Below are 21,509 nucleotides of genomic sequence, written 5' to 3'. Positions count from 1 at the left end.
ACTCACTCTGTCCCTCTCCCTCTTTCCATATCTATAACTCTCCAACTCTCTCTCTCTCTCATTCTATATCTCCAACTCTCTCTCTCTCTCTCTCTCTCTCATTCTATATATCCAACTCTCTCGCTCACACTCTCTCTCACACTCTTTCTCTCTCTCTTTTTCTCTTTCTCTCCCTCTCTCTTTCCATATCTCCAACTCTATCTCTCTCTTACCCTCTCTCTCTCTCTCTTTCCATATCTCCATCTCTCTCTCACTCGTGTTACACTATACCTACACTCCAGCACATCAGTCCATTAAGTAGAGAGGGAAAAGATCTGATGCAGAGGAGATGGATGAGGGTAGGAGGAAGGACTATGGTGGTCATGGTGGATAATCACAATGCTGTCGTTTAGACCGAACGCTGTCCTGCTTTCTGTCTGTTTGCTGTGTCAGACACATGTAAAGCCAAACACAAATTTCCATTCCACAAGAAGGAATTTGAATCTTAATGTGACTTCCCTGGTAACCTAAACAAATAAGGTGTAGATAAATCAATAAAAAGCTAGTTTAATGGTATCTTGTTCCTACCTGTATAATGGACATCCTGTTACTGGGGGTATCTGTGGTGTTAGTCACCGGGCCAGTGAAGGACGTGTGACAGCCGACGCCGTGTCCCTGGGGCACCGACAGGTTGTTGGCCGTGGGCTTGAGGTACATGACCTCCGACCTGGGCGAGCTCAGCGGCAGCCGCGTCTGGTAATCGAAATACATGGGGGAGGTGGCGAGCGATGGTGAGCTCACCACGTTCATGACGTTCATGGCGTCCCGTTCCTCCACCTCGCTCTGAACTAGCATGATGTCATTCTTGTTGATCTTCTTCTTCTTGCCTTTGCCCAGCTGTGGGTGAGAGTACTCCGCGATGCGGCAGTTGTAAGTCCTGATCTCCTTGTTCTCCCGTTTGCACTTCACGGCGATGGTTACCATGGCAGCCAGCAGCATCATAGAGATGATGGATAAGGTGACGATGAGAGGCAGCGAGGTGTCCCAGTTGTGATGCTCTTCGTTGATGTGGGGCTCCCCGCCCGGCAGCGGCCCGCTGTAGGCCTTGACAATGAGGCGTGCGGCGGTGGTAAGGGTGGGCTTCCCGTGGTCCATCACCCTGATAATCAGCTCCACCATGGGGCTGACGTCCTCCCAGAAGGGGTGAGTGGTCCGCACCTCGCCCGTCACCGGGTCCATCTCGAACAGACGCTCCTCGTTACCGTCAGAGATCTCGTAGGTCAACCGCCCGCTCTCGCCGTAATCGTTGTCGACCGCCCTCACCGTGGTGACGATGTAACCTACGCCGACGTTCCGTGGCACGTGGATCTCCGCCGTGTCGTTCAGGAGCAGCGGGAGAACGATGACGGGGATATTGTCGTTAACGTCTAAGACGCTGACCCTGACCGTGGTGTTGCTCTCCAGGTGGGGAGACCCAGCATCCTTCGCTAACACCTTAAAATCAAAGAATTTGATTTGTTCGTAGTTGAATGACCTCACGGCGTAGATTGCCCCGTTGGCCGCGTTCACGTTCACGAAGGTGTTGACGTCTCCTCCGCTCACGTTGGAGTTGAGGATGGAGTAGAACACGGTTCCGTTCTGGCCCAGGTCCGGGTCTAGAGCGAGGACGGAACCCAGATACTCCCCGGGGATGTTGTTCTCCGGCACCTGGAGCAGATACACGGCTTTGGTGAAGCGCGGAACATTATCGTTCTCGTCTAGAATCTTCACCGTGAACGACTTGGTGGAGTTAAGGGGCGGCGTGCCGTTGTCCTTGGCGACGATGGTGACGTTGTACTCGTCCTGCTGTTCTCTGTCCAGAGGCCTGTCCGTCACCACGGTGTAGAAGTTGTCGTAGTTCTCCTCTAGTTTAAACGGAACGTTCCCCAGGACTCGACACTGGAGCTTCCCGTTCCTCCCAGAGTCTTTATCCGTGACTCTGACCAGTGCGATGACCGTGCCTGGTGGGGCTGCCTCACTAATGGCCCCCTGCCTCACAGACACAAACCCTATGGAGGGCCAGTTGTCATTCCTGTCAATCACATTCACAGTTACTTTACAGTGGCCTGGGATGGGGTTAGGGCCTAAATCCTTAGCCTGAACATCTATTTCTATAATAGGGTTCTCCTCATAGTCAATTTCTCCTTGGATTTTTATGACTCCAGTTCTAGAATCTATAGAGAAGAGTTCTCTGATTCTATCCGGGGCATAACCGCTGAACGAATACACCACCTGACCATTGGAACCCTCATCCGGGTCTGTGGCGTTTAAATCGATCAATACTTTCCCAGGTGGGGAGTTTTCTGGGATTTCTACAACATAAGAGGGCTGTTCAAACACAGGGCTGTTATCGTTAGAGTCAATAACTTTCACATTAATCTGCATGGTTCCTGATCTGGGATACTCCCCGCCGTCCGTAGCTGTTAGAATGAGGGTGTGATGGTTACGTTCCTCCCGGTCTAACGGCCGTTGGATAACTAACTCGGGAAATTTAGTTCCGTCCCCGCGGGATTTTACATCCAGAGAAAACAGATTGTAGTCGTCTCGTGTGATTTGATAGGTTTTTAGCCCGTTCTCCCCAGCGTCCGGGTCATGAGCGCTAGTAAGCGGGAAGCGGGTGCCCGGGGCCGCGTTCTCAGAAATGTCAATATCAATCTGATCGGAAGGGAACGTGGGCGAGTTGTCGTTAATGTCGACTATATCTACTTTAATCATGCAGATCTCTTTGTCGTTAGCAAATACCTCCATGGAGAGCTGGCATTTTGGGTTCCGCCGACACAGTGTTTCCCTGTCGATGCGTTGCTTGGTATAGAGGAGCCCGCTCTCAGGGTCCACGTCGATGAGATGTGGTGCTGAATTCTCCAAAACCCTGAAGTTGGATTTTTTCCCTTGTCCCCCTTGCCCGAGACCGAGTTTAGCATCTTTGGCGATGTTGCCTATAACCGTCCCCGGTCCTTGTTCTTCGTTAACGGAATAATTCAAGTTTTTCAAAGCCAGGGCTTGAGCCCACAGGAGAAGGAGAAATAAAACAGAAAGATACATCCTTCGGTGAGAAGCTTTTTAATTTAAAGGGATTTTTTTACGCCTCCGACTCCGACCTGTTGATTTCTTCAACACAAAATGGGTGATTTCTACCATTCAGGATCAAACACACAGTTCCGTTCATCGTGGAATCTAGAAGTCATTCTGGAGCACCGATTTAAATTCCCTTTTCTCCCTCTCTCTCTCTCGCTCTCCTTTCCCTTACAGAAAACGGTGGTGCTCGTGGACACCTAATTTAAATTCAGTTGAACGCCCAGGCTCATCTCAGGAATAATCGCAAACGGTCTGTCTCCAACCGAATAGAATAGCCGTTCTGCGTTCCCGTGCTCTCCTGTCGCTCTCTTGCCTGAAACACAAAGGGGGTAAATCATATTATATGCTAATAAAGTGTATTTATATATCAATATACTAGACATAAAGAATCGTTTTGAATTGACGATAATAATATCCTTAGCTGTGGGTGAATATGCAGTGACTGAGTCAACATGAAACGCACAACTAATGCGTAAATCATTCCCACAATGGATGGGGATAGCCTGTCAATTAGGTAACCTTGAGACGCGTCTGGGAGGCGCAGTGCTAATGATACACAGGGCTTTGTGTTGTTGTCCTTTTGATCGTATGGATATGTGCTCTATAAACTGTGCGTTATAGGACATCTGTCACACGCGCTTCAATAGCTTATTCAAATTGGTTATTAGGATGTACATGACAACGGTCATAAGTATGAATAAATATGTCATTTTTCCCTGTGACACATTCGGCAGTTTATAACTAAAGAAATAGATAAATGTATAGCCATATCTAAATCAATAGCTATATCGCCACCTGATTTGAGTAACCCTTATGAATAGGAATGCGTTCAAATCAGCCTCTTACACGCATTACCAAATTAGCATAATCCGCCTATTTAAAATGATCCAAAGGGAAATCATAAATACCAAGACACAAAACAAGACTAGAATCAAGCCTCCTATTTATTCCGTTCCAGCTCATCCCTGGGCTGGCGAGGCTCGTGGCTTCTCAGAAGCTGTTGCATCCACACCGAGAGACTGGAGAGGTTTGGTAAAACTCCCGTTATCCGTTTATCCGGTTGAAACGCCTTATAGCTTGCCTGGTGAGAATACCAATCCTATAGTAAACACCTGCGCTACGACAGTGGACCAGAGAAGGGTTAAAAACATCCACTTACCGAAAGGTATCAGGTTAAATACAACATCCAAATAATCCCTGGTTGTGGTTTATGTTAAAAGCCAATCCCCTCGCCTGGTCTGTTGCCCTGTTATTCCTTCCCCGGGTGGAGAGAATGAAGGCGCCAACCAGGTCCGACCGCCGCAGACCAGCAGCGCTACGAGCGGTGCGGGCTCCGCTATAGAAGTAGAAGTGCTCCTGAAAAAGTATGACTGTAATGTCAATGAGCTCGTTCCGTTCTCCTCTCCGTTCTCCTCTCCGTTCTCCCGGCGCGGCTGATTAGAATGCAGAGGCTTGCCTTCCCCTCGCGGTGAGTCACCGGTTTCTTCCAGGAGAATGTTTCTGACAAGATTCCAAATGGGAAATATAGATCCACGGCGGTTATTAGAGACGTGATCACCGGTCCCGTGAGCTGCACTGATGCCCCCGGTTACACGTTCCCATATAGCGGCATGTCCTTGTCGGTTCTCACTCTCCGGTTTAAAAGATAGACAGCGGTGGGTTATGGTCAATGTGTCAATAACAACTGTCCTATTCAAAACGTTCCACAGTTGATATTGTGTGTAAACGTAGGGAGCCTGTAAATTGTCCTTGTCAGTTTAAAAAATGTTAATAAAAAAACGGACGGATGGATTATTATGTTGCCCATGCGGGTCTGTTCATCCCCGTCGCACCGCTTCTCTCGGACTAAACTCTGCTCAACTCATGGTGCGTTAAACATTCTTACTGATGCAGCGCTAACCAATAGATTTGAAGAGGTGGGTACGACTCTCGGCCTATAGGATTTGACCGTGTCCGTAACAAGGGAGGGATTTAAAAACCGGTTGACAGAATACAGATTGGTAGGTGGTCCCAAGGCGCAACCGACACGAACAGAATGGATAGTCCTTCGTTCCTCTGCTTTCCATTTTCAAAATTCAAAAACAGACCCGGTTTTGATATGAACCAATCCACCTAGCAGCTGTTTAGGACTATATTTGGTTGCCTATTTCAGCTAGACAGATCGTTCATTTTGTTCGCCACGTGGTGTTAGTTCATATTTTATAGCCTATTTATGTATTAACATAGCCTACCCTTTTTCCCAGAACAAGTTCAACTTTTGGGTTGTGTGTGTGTGTGTCCTATGAGAACATAATGTAATTGTTGGATAATCTCTTTCAGTACAAGGACAGATGGTTTTGATATAGTGATTTGATATGAAGGAAATGGAGCTGAAACGTGACTGATTGATTATGGTCGCGTTTATGCTGTGTGCGTGTGTTCTCTCACATGCATATATTTATGTTATTCAGAACAAGCAGTTAAAAATGAAGCCTTTATGCCTGTTTGGTGCCCCAGCAAAAACCCAACTGCAGATAGACCCTGGAATGAACCCAGCGCCCCGTTACCAGTGGAAAGCATGTGGGGGTCTGTATAGGGTGAGGCAGTCGGCCCAGACTGTTTCTAACGGATCAGAAACATACTTCACCTTGCCTCATGAATACCTAGTGTTATTACTGTTGAATTATGCCTCCTTCTACCCAGACAGCATCGTTCACAGTCTGCTGTGATGAAGTCTACAAATTACATATTGGTTTGGTTTTGTTTGGGGCTGTTTCTCAACCACGTCCAATATGCTTTGAGTGTGTGTGTGTTTAGTGTGTGTGTGTGTGTGTTTAGTGTGTGTTTAGTGTGTGTGTTTAGTGTGTGTGTTTGTGTTTTGGTTTTGTTGTGGATGTTTCTCGACCACATCCAATATGCTTTGAGTGTGGGTGTGTGTTTAGAGTGTGTGTTTAGCGTGTGTTTAGTGTGTGTGTGTTTAGTTTGTGTGTGTTTGTGTTTAGTGTGTGTGTGTTTAGTGTGTTTGTGTGTGTGTTCAGTGTGTGTGTTTAGTGTGTGTCGCTGCGACACTGTGTGTAGGCTATGTGTGTGTGTAGGCTATGTGTGTGTGTTTAGTGTGTGTGTAGGCTATGCGTGTGTGTTTAGTGTGTGTGTAGGCTATGTGTGTGTGTTTAGTGTGTGTGTAGGCTATGTGTGTGTGTTTAGTGTGTGTGTAGGCTATGTGTGTGTGTTTAGTGTGTGTGTAGGCTGTGTGTGTGTTTAGTGTGTGTGTAAGCTATGTGTGTGTGTTTAGTGTGTGTGTAGGCTATGTGTGTGTGTTTAGTGTGTGTGTAGGCTATGTGTGTGTGTTTAGTGTGTGCGGAGGCTATGTGTGTGTGTTTAGTGTGTGTGGAGGCTATGTGTGTGTGTTTAGTGTGTGTGTAGACTATGTGTGTGTAGGCTATGTGTGTGTGTTTAGTGTGTGTGTAGGCTATGTGTGTGTGTTTAGTGTGTGTGTAGGCTATGTGTGTGTGTTTAGTGTGTGTGTAGGCTATGTGTGTGTGTTTAGTGTGTGTGTAGACTATGTGTGTGTGTTTAGTGTGTGTGGAGGCTATGTGTGTGTGTTTAGTGTGTGTGGAGGCTATGTGTGTGTGTTTAGTGTGTGTGTAGGCTATGTGTGTGTGTTTAGTGTGTGTGTAGACTATGTGTGTGTGTTTAGTGTGTGTGGAGGCTATGTGTGTGTGTTTAGTGTGTGTGGAGGCTATGTGTGTGTGTTTAGTGTGTGTGTAGGCTATGTGTGTGTGTTTAGTGTGTGTGTAGGCTATATGTGTGTGTTTAGTGTGTGTGTAGACTATGTGTGTGTGTTTAGTGTGTGTGGAGACTATGTGTGTGTGTTTAGTGTGTGTGGAGGCTATGTGTGTGTGTTTAGTGTGTGTGGAGGCTATGTGTGTGTGTTTAGTGTGTGTGGAGGCTATGTGTGTGTGTTTAGTGTGTGTGGAGGCTATGTGTGTGTGTGGAGGCTATGTGTGTGTGTTTAGTGTGTGTGGAGGCTATGTGTGTGTGTTTAGTGTGTGTGTAGGCTATGTGTGTGTGTAGACTATGTGTGTGTGTTTAGTGTGTGTGGAGGCTATGTGTGTGTGTTTAGTGTGTGTGGAGGCTATGTGTGTGTGTTTAGTGTGTGTGTAGGCTATGTGTGTGTGTTTAGTGTGTGTGTAGGCTATGTGTGTGTGTTTAGTGTGTGTGTAGACTATGTGTGTGTGTTTAGTGTGTGTGGAGGCTATGTGTGTGTGGAGGCTATGTGTGTGTGTTTAGTGTGTGTGGAGGCTATGTGTGTGTGTTTAGTGTGTGTGTAGACTATGTGTGTGTGTTTAGTGTGTGTGTAGGCTATGTGTGTGTGTTTAGTGTGTGTGGAGGCTATGTGTGTGTGTAGGCTATGTGTGTGTGTAGGCTATGTGTGTGTGTTTAGTGTGTGTGGAGGCTATGTGTGTGTGTTTAGTGTGTGTGTAGACTATGTGTGTGTGTTTAGTGTGTGTGTAGGCTATGTGTGTGTGTTTAGTGTGTGTGGAGGCTATGTGTGTGTGTAGACTATGTGTGTGTGTAGGCTATGTGTGTGTGTTTAGTGTGTGTGGAGGCTATGTGTGTGTGTAGACTATGTGTGTGTGTAGACTATGTGTGACTATGGGCTGAACACAGCGGCAGCAGTCTGGAGGAAAACCAACCACCAGCCCTGATGAAATGTCACCAAAGCCGTGTGAGATAAAGCAGACCATTAGTAGCTTCCTCCATTAGCTCAATTAAATGGCCGCGAGGAGAGGTTCCAGCACAAACCGGCATTGGAAGGGGCCGGACTGAATAGCTACATTAAAACACAATTTCGCAAATTACATTTCAATTTAATGGCGACAGTCTTTCTTCAGGTAATGAGAGTGAATGGTTGTTAAGGAACGCTAGCCGGTTGCACATTTACAAAACATGGAAAATCTCTCTTTCTGCATATCGCTCTCTTCTTCTCATTCTCACTCTCCCTCTCTACCATTTTCTTTTTCTCCCCTTTTTATATCTCTCTCTCTGTCTCTATTTCTCGCTCTCTTTCTCTCAATAGGTGGGATTTAACGTGGGCAGAAAATGCTTTTTTCTGTGCAGGAGAATTCTCCAAGGAGGTTATTTCTCCAGATCTCTGTGCCCTTTTCACGAGCATTTCCATGTTCTCTGTGAGCGTGTCCCAAATGGCCCCCTATTCCTATTACTATTGACTAGGGCCATTAGAGTTCTGGTCCAAAGTAGTGCACTATAAACGGAGTGGACAAAACATTAAGAACACCTGCTCTTTCCATGACATAGACTGACCAGGTGAATCCAGGTGAAAGTTAGGATCCCTTATTGGTCACTTGTTAAATCCACTTCAATCAGTGTAGATGAAGGGGAGGAGACAGGTTAAAGAAGGATTTTTAAGCCTTGAGACAGTTGAGACATGGATTGTGTATGTGTGCCATTCAGAGGGTCAATGGGCAAGACAAAAGATTTAAGTGCCTTTGAACGGGGTAAAGGGTCACCCCCCAGGCACGTCCCACTGTAGAGAGGAGGACAGGGTCAATCTGTCTCACCCCCCAGGCACGTCCCACTGTAGAGAGGAGGACAGGGTCAATCTGTCTCACCCCCCAGACACGTCCCACTGTAGAGAGGAGGACAGGGTCAATCTGTCTCACCCCCCAGGCACGTCCCACTGTAGAGAGGAGGACAGGGTCAATCTGTCTCACCCCCCAGACACGTCCCACTGTAGAGAGGAGGACAGGGTCAATCTGTCTCACCCCCCAGGCACGTCCCACTGTAGAGAGGAGGACAGGGTCAATCTGTCTCACCCCCCAGACACGTCCCACTGTAGAGAGGAGGACAGGGTCAATCTGTCTCACCCCCCAGGCACGTCCCACTGTAGAGAGGAGGACAGGGTCAATCTGTCTCACCCCCCAGACACGTCCCACTGTAGAGAGGAGGACAGGGTCAATCTGTCTCACCCCCCAGGCACGTCCCACTGTAGAGAGGAGGACAGGGTCAATCTGTCTCACCCCCCAGACACGTCCCACTGTAGAGAGGAGGACAGGGTCAATCTGTCTCACACTCCCAGGCACGTCCCACTGTAGAGAGGAGGACAGGGTCAATCTGTCTCACCCCCCAGACACGTCCCACTGTAGAGAGGAGGACAGGGTCAATCTGTCTCACCCCCCAGACACGTCCCACTGTAGAGAGGAGGACAGGGTCAATCTGTCTCACCCCCCAGACACGTCCCACTGTAGAGAGGAGGACAGGGTCAATCTGTCTCACCCCCCAGGCACGTCCCACTGTAGAGAGGAGGACAGGGTCAATCTGTCTCACCCCCCAGGCACGTCCCACTGTAGAGAGGAGGACAGGGTCAATCTGTCTCACCCCCCAGACACGTCCCACTGTAGAGAGGAGGACAGGGTCAATCTGTCTCACCCCCCAGACACGTCCCACTGTAGAGAGGAGGACAGGGTCAATCTGTCTCACCACCCAGGCACGTCCCACTGTAGAGAGGAGGACAGGGTCAATCTGTCTCACCCCCCAGACACGTCCCACTGTAGAGAGGAGGACAGGGTCAATCTGTCTCACCCCCCAGACACGTCCCACTGTAGAGAGGAGGACAGGGTCAATCTGTCTCACCCCCCAGACACGTCCCACTGTAGAGAGGAGGACAGGGTCAATCTGTCTCACCCCCCAGACACGTCCCACTGTAGAGAGGAGGACAGGGTCAATCTGTCTCACCCCCCAGGCACGTCCCACTGTAGAGAGGAGGACAGGGTCAATCTGTCTCACCCCCCAGACACGTCCCACTGTAGAGAGGAGGACAGGGTCAATCTGTCTCACCCCCCAGACACGTCCCACTGTAGAGAGGAGGACAGGGTCAATCTGTCTCACCCCCCAGACACGTCCCACTGTAGAGAGGAGGACAGGGTCAATCTGTCTCACCCCCCAGGCACGTCCCACTGTAGAGAGGAGGACAGGGTCAATCTGTCTCACCCCCCAGACACGTCCCACTGTAGAGAGGAGGACAGGGTCAATCTGTCTCACCCCCCAGACACGTCCCACTGTAGAGAGGAGGACAGGGTCAATCTGTCTCACCCCCCAGACACGTCCCACTGTAGAGAGGAGGACAGGGTCAATCTGTCTCACCCCCCAGACACGTCCCACTGTAGAGAGGAGGACAGGGTCAATCTGTCTCACCCCCCAGACACGTCCCACTGTAGAGAGGAGGACAGGGTCAATCTGTCTCACCCCCCAGACACGTCCCACTGTAGAGAGGAGGACAGGGTCAATCTGTCTCACCCCCCAGACACGTCCCACTGTAGAGAGGAGGACAGGGTCAATCTGTCTCACCCCCCAGACACGTCCCACTGTAGAGAGGAGGACAGGGTCAATCTGTCTCACCCCCAGGCACGTCCCACTGTAGAGAGGAGGACAGGGTCAATCTGTCTCACCCCCCAGACACGTCCCACTGTAGAGAGGAGGACAGGGTCAATCTGTCTCACCCCCCAGGCACGTCCCACTGTAGAGAGGAGGACAGGGTCAATCTGTCTCACCCCCCAGACACGTCCCACTGTAGAGAGGAGGACAGGGTCAATCTGTCTCACCCCCCAGGCACGTCCCACTGTAGAGAGGAGGACAGGGTCAATCTGTCTCACCCCCCAGACACGTCCCACTGTAGAGAGGAGGACAGGGTCAATCTGTCTCACCCCCCAGACACGTCCCACTGTAGAGAGGAGGACAGGGTCAATCTGTCTCACCCCCCAGACACGTCCCACTGTAGAGAGGAGGACAGGGTCAATCTGTCTCACCCCCCAGACACGTCCCACTGTAGAGAGGAGGACAGGGTCAATCTGTCTCACCCCCCAGACACGTCCCACTGTAGAGAGGAGGACAGGGTCAATCTGTCTCACCCCCCAGACACGTCCCACTGTAGAGAGGAGGACAGGGTCAATCTGTCTCACCCCCCAGACACGTCCCACTGTAGAGAGGAGGACAGGGTCAATCTGTCTCACCCCCCAGACACGTCCCACTGTAGAGAGGAGGACAGGGTCAATCTGTCTCACCCCCCAGACACGTCCCACTGTAGAGAGGAGGACAGGGTCAATCTGTCTCACCCCCCAGGCACGTCCCACTGTAGAGAGGAGGACAGGGTCAATCTGTCTCACCCCCAGGCACGTCCCACTGTAGAGAGGAGGACAGGGTCAATCTGTCTCACCCCCCAGACACGTCCCACTGTAGAGAGGAGGACAGGGTCAATCTGTCTCACCCCCCAGACACGTCCCACTGTAGAGAGGAGGACAGGGTCAATCTGTCTCACCCCCCAGGCACGTCCCACTGTAGAGAGGAGGACAGGGTCAATCTGTCTCACCCCCCAGACACGTCCCACTGTAGAGAGGAGGACAGGGTCAATCTGTCTCACCCCCCAGGCACGTCCCACTGTAGAGAGGAGGACAGGGTCAATCTGTCTCACCCCCCAGACACGTCCCACTGTAGAGAGGAGGACAGGGTCAATCTGTCTCACCCCCCAGACACGTCCCACTGTAGAGAGGAGGACAGGGTCAATCTGTCTCACCCCCCAGACACGTCCCACTGTAGAGAGGAGGACAGGGTCAATCTGTCTCACCCCCCAGACACGTCCCACTGTAGAGAGGAGGACAGGGTCAATCTGTCTCACCCCCCAGGCACGTCCCACTGTAGAGAGGAGGACAGGGTCAATCTGTCTCACCCCCCAGGCACGTCCCACTGTAGAGAGGAGGACAGGGTCAATCTGTCTCACCCCCCAGGCACGTCCCACTGTAGAGAGGAGGACAGGGTCAATCTGTCTCACCCCCCAGACACGTCCCACTGTAGAGAGGAGGACAGGGTCAATCTGTCTCACCCCCCAGACACGTCCCACTGTAGAGAGGAGGACAGGGTCAATCTGTCTCACCCCCCAGGCACGTCCCACTGTAGAGAGGAGGACAGGGTCAATCTGTCTCACCCCCCAGGCACGTCCCACTGTAGAGAGGAGGACAGGGTCAATCTGTCTCACCCCCCAGGCACGTCCCACTGTAGAGAGGAGGACAGGGTCAATCTGTCTCACCCCCCAGGCACGTCCCACTGTAGAGAGGAGGACAGGGTCAATCTGTCTCACCCCCCAGGCACGTCCCACTGTAGAGAGGAGGACAGGGTCAATCTGTCTCACCCCCCAGACACGTCCCACTGTAGAGAGGAGGACAGGGTCAATCTGTCTCACCCCCCAGACACGTCCCACTGTAGAGAGGAGGACAGGGTCAATCTGTCTCACCCCCCAGACACGTCCCACTGTAGAGAGGAGGACAGGGTCAATCTGTCTCACCCCCCAGACACGTCCCACTGTAGAGAGGAGGACAGGGTCAATCTGTCTCACCCCCCAGACACGTCCCACTGTAGAGAGGAGGACAGGGTCAATCTGTCTCACCCCCCAGACACGTCCCACTGTAGAGAGGAGGACAGGGTCAATCTGTCTCACCCCCCAGACACGTCCCACTGTAGAGAGGAGGACAGGGTCAATCTGTCTCACCCCCCAGACACGTCCCACTGTAGAGAGGAGGACAGGGTCAATCTGTCTCACCCCCCAGGCACGTCCCACTGTAGAGAGGAGGACAGGGTCAATCTGTCTCACCCCCCAGGCACGTCCCACTGTAGAGAGGAGGACAGGGTCAATCTGTCTCACCCCCCAGGCACGTCCCACTGTAGAGAGGAGGACAGGGTCAATCTGTCTCACCCCCCAGACACGTCCCACTGTAGAGAGGAGGACAGGGTCAATCTGTCTCACCCCCCAGACACGTCCCACTGTAGAGAGGAGGACAGGGTCAATCTGTCTCACCCCCCAGACACGTCCCACTGTAGAGAGGAGGACAGGGTCAATCTGTCTCACCCCCCAGACACGTCCCACTGTAGAGAGGAGGACAGGGTCAATCTGTCTCACCCCCCAGACACGTCCCACTGTAGAGAGGAGGACAGGGTCAATCTGTCTCACCCCCCAGACACGTCCCACTGTAGAGAGGAGGACAGGGTCAATCTGTCTCACCCCCCAGACACGTCCCACTGTAGAGAGGAGGACAGGGTCAATCTGTCTCACCCCCCAGGCACGTCCCACTGTAGAGAGGAGGACAGGGTCAATCTGTCTCACCCCCCAGACACGTCCCACTGTAGAGAGGAGGACAGGGTCAATCTGTCTCACCCCCCAGACACGTCCCACTGTAGAGAGGAGGACAGGGTCAATCTGTCTCACCCCCCAGACACGTCCCACTGTAGAGAGGAGGACAGGGTCAATCTGTCTCACCCCCCAGACACGTCCCACTGTAGAGAGGAGGACAGGGTCAATCTGTCTCACCCCCCAGACACGTCCCACTGTAGAGAGGAGGACAGGGTCAATCTGTCTCACCCCCCAGACACGTCCCACTGTAGAGAGGAGGACAGGGTCAATCTGTCTCACCCCCCAGGCACGTCCCACTGTAGAGAGGAGGACAGGGTCAATCTGTCTCACCCCCCAGACACGTCCCACTGTAGAGAGGAGGACAGGGTCAATCTGTCTCACCCCCCAGGCACGTCCCACTGTAGAGAGGAGGACAGGGTCAATCTGTCTCACCCCCCAGGCACGTCCCACTGTAGAGAGGAGGACAGGGTCAATCTGTCTCACCCCCCAGGCACGTCCCACTGTAGAGAGGAGGACAGGGTCAATCTGTCTCACCCCCCAGGCACGTCCCACTGTAGAGAGGAGGACAGGGTCAATCTGTCTCACCCCCCAGGCACGTCCCACTGTAGAGAGGAGGACAGGGTCAATCTGTCTCACCCCCCAGGCACGTCCCACTGTAGAGAGGAGGACAGGGTCAATCTGTCTCACCCCCCAGGCACGTCCCACTGTAGAGAGGAGGACAGGGTCAATCTGTCTCACCCCCCAGACACGTCCCACTGTAGAGAGGAGGACAGGGTCAATCTGTCTCACCCCCCAGACACGTCCCACTGTAGAGAGGAGGACAGGGTCAATCTGTCTCACCCCCCAGACACGTCCCACTGTAGAGAGGAGGACAGGGTCAATCTGTCTCACCCCCCAGACACGTCCCACTGTAGAGAGGAGGACAGGGTCAATCTGTCTCACCCCCCAGACACGTCCCACTGTAGAGAGGAGGACAGGGTCAATCTGTCTCACCCCCCAGACACGTCCCACTGTAGAGAGGAGGACAGGGTCAATCTGTCTCACCCCCCAGGCACGTCCCACTGTAGAGAGGAGGACAGGGTCAATCTGTCTCACACTCCCAGGCACGTCCCACTGTAGAGAGGAGGACAGGGTCAATCTGTCTCACCCCCCAGGCACGTCCCACTGTAGAGAGGAGGACAGGGTCAATCTGTCTCACACTCCCAGGCACGTCCCACTGTAGAGAGGAGGACAGGGTCAATCTGTCTCACCCCCCAGACACGTCCCACTGTAGAGAGGAGGACAGGGTCAATCTGTCTCACACTCCCAGGCACGTCCCACTGTAGAGAGGAGGACAGGGTCAATCTGTCTCACCCCCCAGACACGTCCCACTGTAGAGAGGAGGACAGGGTCAATCTGTCTCACCCCCCAGACACGTCCCACTGTAGAGAGGAGGACAGGGTCAATCTGTCTCACCCCCCAGACACGTCCCACTGTAGAGAGGAGGACAGGGTCAATCTGTCTCACCCCCCAGGCACGTCCCACTGTAGAGAGGAGGACAGGGTCAATCTGTCTCACCCCCCAGACACGTCCCACTGTAGAGAGGAGGACAGGGTCAATCTGTCTCACCCCCCAGACACGTCCCACTGTAGAGAGGAGGACAGGGTCAATCTGTCTCACCCCCCAGACACGTCCCACTGTAGAGAGGAGGACAGGGTCAATCTGTCTCACCCCCCAGGCACGTCCCACTGTAGAGAGGAGGACAGGGTCAATCTGTCTCACCCCCCAGGCACGTCCCACTGTAGAGAGGAGGACAGGGTCAATCTGTCTCACCCCCCAGACACGTCCCACTGTAGAGAGGAGGACAGGGTCAATCTGTCTCACCCTCCAGGCACGTCCCACTGTAGAGAGGAGGACAGGGTCAATCTGTCTCACCCCCCAGACACGTCCCACTGTAGAGAGGAGGACAGGGTCAACCTGTCTCACCCCCCAGACACGTCCCACTGTAGAGAGGAGGACAGGGTCAATCTGTCTCACCCCCCAGACACGTCCCACTGTAGAGAGGAGGACAGGGTCAATCTGTCTCACACTCCCAGGCACGTCCCACTGTAGAGATGAGGACAGGGTCAATCTGTCTCACCCCCCAGACACGTCCCACTGTAGAGAGGAGGACAGGGTCAATCTGTCTCACCCCCCAGACACGTCCCACTGTAGAGAGGAGGACAGGGGAAATCTGTCTCACCCCCCAGACACGTCCCACTGTAGAGAGGAGGACAGGGTCAATCTGTCTCACCCCCCAGGCACGTCCCACTGTAGAGAGGAGGACAGGGTCAATCTGTCTCACCCCCCAGACACGTCCCACTGTAGAGAGGAGGACAGGGTCAATCTGTCTCACCCCCCAGACACGTCCCACTGTAGAGAGGAGGACAGGGTCAATCTGTCTCACCCCCCAGACACGTCCCACTGTAGAGAGGAGGACAGGGTCAATCTGTCTCACCCCCCAGACACGTCCCACTGTAGAGAGGAGGACAGGGTCAATCTGTCTCACACTCCCAGGCACGTCCCACTGTAGAGAGGAGGACAGGGTCAATCTGTCTCACCCCCCAGACACGTCCCACTGTAGAGAGGAGGACAGGGTCAATCTGTCTCACCCCCCAGACACGTCCCACTGTAGAGAGGAGGACAGGGGCAATCTGTCTCACCCCCCAGACACGTCCCACTGTAGAGAGGAGGACAGGGCAATCTGTCTCACCCCCCAGACACGTCCCACCATTGAGAGGACGACAATCCTACAGCCTGGGATACCTACCACCTCTCAGTGTTTATCTAATCCTATAGCCTGGGATACCTACCACCTCTCAATGTTTATCTAATCCTATAGCCTGGGTTACCTACCACCTCTCAGTGTTTATCTTATCCTACAGCCTGGGATACCTACCACCTCTCAGTGTTTATCTAATCCTATAGCCTGGTTTACCTACCACCTCTCAGTGTTTATCTAATCTTATAGCCTGGGTTACCTACCACCTCTCAGTGTTTATCTAATCTTATAGCCTGGTTTACCTACCACCTCTCAGTGTTTATCTAATCCTATAGCCTGGGTTACCTACCACCTCTCAGTGTTTATCTAATCCTATAGCCTGGGTTACCTACCACCTCTCAGTGTTTATCTAATCCAATAGCCTGGGATACCTACCACCTCTCAGTGTTTATCTAATCCTATAGCCTGGTTTACCTACCACCTCTCAGTGTTTATCTAATCCTATAGCCTGGGATACCTACCACCTCTCAGTGTTTATCTAATCCTATAGCCTGGTTTACCTACCACCTCTCAGTGTTTATCTAATCCTATAGCCTGGTTTACCTACCACCTCTCAGTGTTTATCTAATCCTATAGCCTGGGTTACCTACCACCTCTCAGTGTTTATCTAATCCTATAGCCTGGTTTACCTACCACCTCTCAGTGTTTATCTAATCCTATAGCCTGGGATACCTACCACCTCTCAGTGTTTATCTAATCCTCCAGCCTTGATATTAGAGACTAGAATGAAGTTATTTTCCTCCAAACAGAATAAAGGAGGCCCTTGTTGTGTAAAGGTCCGTCTGCCTGTATGAGATACAGAACAGTTACCTTTCATTGACTTCAACACACAGAATGCACTCATTCAATTCACAATAATGACTCAATGCAGAACACTGACAAATGGGCAATGCCTCAGCAGCATGCCATTTAGGGATGCAATCCTGATGCCCCCTATTCCCTTCGTATTGTACCCTATTCCCTACGTAGTGCACCCTATTCCCTACGTAGTGCACCCTATTCCCTACGTAGTGCACCCTATTCCCTACGTAGTGCACCCTATTCCCTACGTAGTGTACCCTATTCCCTACGTAGTGCACCCTATTCCCTACGTAGTGCACCCTATTCCCTTCGTAGTGCACCCTATTCCCTACGTAGTGCATCCTATTCCCTATGCAGTGCACCCTATTCCCTACGTAGTGCACCCTATTCCCTACGTAGTGTACCCTATTCCCTACGTAGTGCACCCTATTCCCTACGTAGTGCACCCTATTCCCTTCGTAGTGCACCCTATTCCCTACGTAGTGCACCCTATTCCCTACGTAGTGCCTTATGAGTGCCTCGTTAAATGTAGTGCACTACAATAGGATAGGGTGTCATAGAGGATGTATTGTAACAGAGATGGTGAAGAGACACTACAATAGGATAGGGTGTCATAGAGGACGTATTGTAACAGAGATGGTGAAGGGGCAGGCGGGACACTTACACTAAACTATCTAATTAAAGGCTTCTGCTTCTTCAGAACAGGTAGAGATTTCTCACCGGTGGACGTGGCTTTCTTCTTCTCACAATCGAATTGCTTAGAGAGAATGAAGACCACACACACACACACACACACACACACACACACACACACACACACACACACACACACACACAGTGAAACTCCATGTGGAAACGCTATACAATCTGCATGCACCCAGGCTCTCTCAAAGCCTCATGCCAATGTAATTTTACCTGGAGAAGGAACGAGAGATGGAGGGAGAGAAAGAGATAGAGGGAGAGAAAGAGAGAGAAGGAGGGAGGGAAAGAGAGAGAGAGAGAGGGAGAGAAAGAGAGAGAAGGAGGGAGAGAAAGAGAGAGAGATAGAGGGAGAGAAAGACAGAGATAGAGGGAGTGAAAGAGAGAGAAGGATGGAGAGAAAGAGAGAGATGGAGGGGGTGAAAGAGAGAGAAGGAGGGAGAGAAAGAGAGAGATGGACAGAATCACAGGGAGAAATGGAGGGAGAGAAAGAGAGAGATGGTTGTCATTCCTGTGACATCGGGTGCTGTAGGTGTCCTGGAGGGCAGGTAGTTTGCCCCTGGTGATGCGTTGGGATGACCGCACCACCCTCTGGAGAGCCCTGCGGTTGCGGTCGGTGCATTTTTCATACCAGGTGGTGATACAGCCTGACAGGATGCTTTCAATGGCGCATCTATAGAAGTTTGTGAGGGTTTTAGGTGCCAAGCCAAAATCTCTTTAGCCTCCTGAGGTTGAAGAGGTGCTGTTGAGCCTTCTTCACCACACAATGCATACACAGCATCTCTTCCTACCTGCAGAATGAACTCTTCTCTTTGTCAGAGCTGCTTTCTTCCTGCAGGTTATAGATAAGAGCCATAAAATATACATTCTAATTATTGTTTTGTCAGTTTGAAAACCCTGGGAAATAAAAAGATCAACCTTAGTCAATGTGGAAGAGGGGAACAACGCACACACACACACACACACACACACACACACACACACACACACACACACACACACACACACACACACACACACACACACACACACACACACACACACACACACACACACAGATGCACACACACACACACACACACACACACACACACACAGATGCACACACACACACACACACGCACACACATACCTTTTCTCCACATCTCCTTTGTCAACAGTTAATTAACGTTTGAGAGATTAAATTAGGAAACAAACCGTGGAGTTTACCAAGGCGTTGAACGGGTTCACCACAAACTGACAAAGAGAAAAGCTCTGGAGAAAACAACACACGTAGACTCCCCTGTGTCCCAAATAGCTCCCTATTCCCTACATCGTGCACTACGCTTGACCAGAGTCCTATGGGTTAATAGGGGTCCATTTGGCACGCCGACAGACAGACACCCAAATGTTTTATCTTGACTTATTCCACTGATGGCTTATTAATTCCGTATTTTTTTTTCAATTTAACGTCGGGAAAACAACGTCTTTTTGCTAATTAGCTATGTCTCTTTAAGACTCGACAGAGACGGTGTTCCATTGAAATTCACCAGGGCCTGTGTGCTACAGAGACCAAAGACAGACAGTGTTAAAGCCTCTCTCTTTATTGAGACTATACAAAGGGATAGTAGTCCCACCAGGTCATCCGTAGTTTATTATTCCTAATAGCCGTTCTAACTAACCACCAAGGAACCATGGGTAATTACCATATCTGAGGAGCAAGAAACCATGTAGTTGATGTATTGACTACACTGACTAAATGGTCAAGTACTGAGACAGACACTTAGTGTACAAAACATTAAGAACACCACAAAGTGGAGTCGCAATTCAACGGCTCAGACACGAGACGTATGTGGCGGGGTCTACAGAAAATCACGGATTACTAAGGAAAACCAGCCACATCACAGACACTGACGTCAATCTTCCAGACAAACTAAACACCTTCTTTGCTTTGAGGATAATAGAATGTCACCGACGTGGCCCGCTAACAAGGACAGCAGGCCCCCCCTCGCCTTCTCCGTGGCCGACGTAAGACATTTAAACGTGTTAACCCTCGCAAGGCTGCTGGCCCAGACGGCATCCCTAGCAGTGTCCTCAGAGCATGCGCAGACCAGCTGGCTGGTGTGTTTACGGACATATTCAATTGCTCTCTATCCCAGTCTGCTGTCCCCACATGCCTCAAGATGGCCACCATTGTTCCTGTACCCAAGAAGGCAAAGATAACTGAACTTAATGATTATCGCCCCATAGCACTCACTTCTGTCATCATGAAGTGCTTTGAGAGGCTAGTCAAGGATCATATCACCTCTACCTTACCTGTCACCCTAGACCCACTTCAATTTGCTTACCGCCCCAATAGATCCACAGACGATGCAATATCCATCACACTGCACACTGCCCTATCTCATCTGGACAAAATAAATACATATGTAAGAATGCTGTTCATTGACTACAGTTCAGCATTCAACACCATAGTGCCCTCCAAGCTCATCATCAAGTTGGAGGCCCTGGGTCTCAACCCTGCCCTGTGCAACTTGCTCCTGGACTTTCTGATGGGCCGCCCCCAGGTAGTGAAGGTGGGAAACAATCTCTCACTCAACGTCAACAAAACAAATGAGATGATCGTGGACTTCAGGAAACAGCAGAGGGAGCACCCCCCTATCCACATCGACGGGACAGTAGTGGAGAAGGTGGAAAGTTTTAAGTTCCTCGGTGTACACATCACGGACAAACTGAAATGGTCCACCCACACAGACAGAGTGGTGAAGAAGGGACAACAGTCCCTCTTCAACCTCAGGAGGCTGGAGAAATTTGTCTTGTCACCTAAAACCCTGACAAACTTTTACAGATGCACAATTGAGAGCATCCTGTCGGGCTGTATCACCGCCTGGTACGGCAACTGCACCGCCCTCAACCGCAAGGCTCTCCAGATGGTGGTGCGGTCTGCACAACGCAACACCGGGGGCAAACTACCTACCCTCCAAGACACCTACAGCACCCGATGTCACAGGAAGGCCAAAAAGATCATCCAGGACAACAACCACCCGAGCCACTGCCTGTTCACCCAGCCATCATTCAGGACAACAACCACCCGAACCACTGCCTGTTCACCCAGCCATCATCCAGGACAACAACCACCCGAACCACTGCCTGTTCACCCAGCTATCATCCAGGACAACAACCACCCGAGCCACTGCCTGTTCACCCAGCCATCATCCAGGACAACAACCACCCGAGCCACTGCCTGTTCACCCAGCTATCATCCAGGACAACAACCACCCGAGCCACTGCCTGTTCACCCAGCCATCATCCAGGACATTACCACCCGAGCCACTGCCTGTTCACCCAGCTATCATCCAGGACGCGAGGTCAGTACAGGTGCATCAAAGCTGGGACCGAGAGACTGAAAAACAGCTTCTATCTCAAGGCCATCAGACTGTTAAACAGCCATCACTAGCACAGAGAGACTGCTGCTCTATATACACAGACTAGAAATCACTGGCCACTTTAATAAATGGATCACTAGTCACTTTAATAATGCCAATTTAATAATGTTTACATATCTTACATTACTCATCTCATATGTATATACTGTATCTTATACCAACCATCTACTGCATCATGCCTGTGCTGCACGGCCATCGCTCATCCATATATTTATATATTCTTATTCCATCCCTTTAGATGTGTGTGTATTAGGTAGTTGTTGTGGAATTGTTAGATATTACTGCACTGTCGAAACTAGAAGCACAAGCATTTTGCTGCACTCACATTGAAATCTGCTAACCATGTGTATGTGACCAATAACATTTGATTTGATTTGACCTTACACATTTCGCTATTGATTTTTTTCCCCTCGGAACAGCCTCAATTCGTCGAGGGACTCTACAAGGTGTTGAAACTGTTCCACAGGGATGCTGGCCCATGTTGACTCCAATGCTTCCCACAGTTGTGTCAAGT

At 51.0% G+C, this 21,509-nt stretch overlaps 1 protein-coding gene across 1 annotated transcript in view; it reads right to left on the bottom strand.

Moving 5' to 3' along the window:
- The window catches only part of LOC106574799 (protocadherin-17), a 160,158-nt gene extending 155,209 nt beyond the window's left edge, over positions 1-4,949 (bottom strand). Inside the window, exons 1-2 of the mRNA XM_045698419.2 lie at positions 4,253-4,949; positions 568-3,406 (exon numbers count right to left, since the gene is read on the bottom strand). Of these exons, the coding sequence (XP_045554375.1) occupies positions 568-3,060 (2,493 nt within the window). The 5' untranslated portion in view covers positions 3,061-3,406; positions 4,253-4,949. The remainder of the gene's footprint in view (positions 1-567; positions 3,407-4,252) is intronic.
- Positions 4,950-21,509: the final 16,560 nt, after the last annotated feature.

Source organism: Salmo salar, chromosome 16 (genome assembly GCF_965601325.2).
Source record: "Salmo salar chromosome 16, fSalSal1, whole genome shotgun sequence".
Classification (NCBI taxonomy): domain Eukaryota; kingdom Metazoa; phylum Chordata; class Actinopteri; order Salmoniformes; family Salmonidae; genus Salmo; species Salmo salar.
This window is presented reverse-complemented; position numbering and strand designations above follow the sequence as displayed.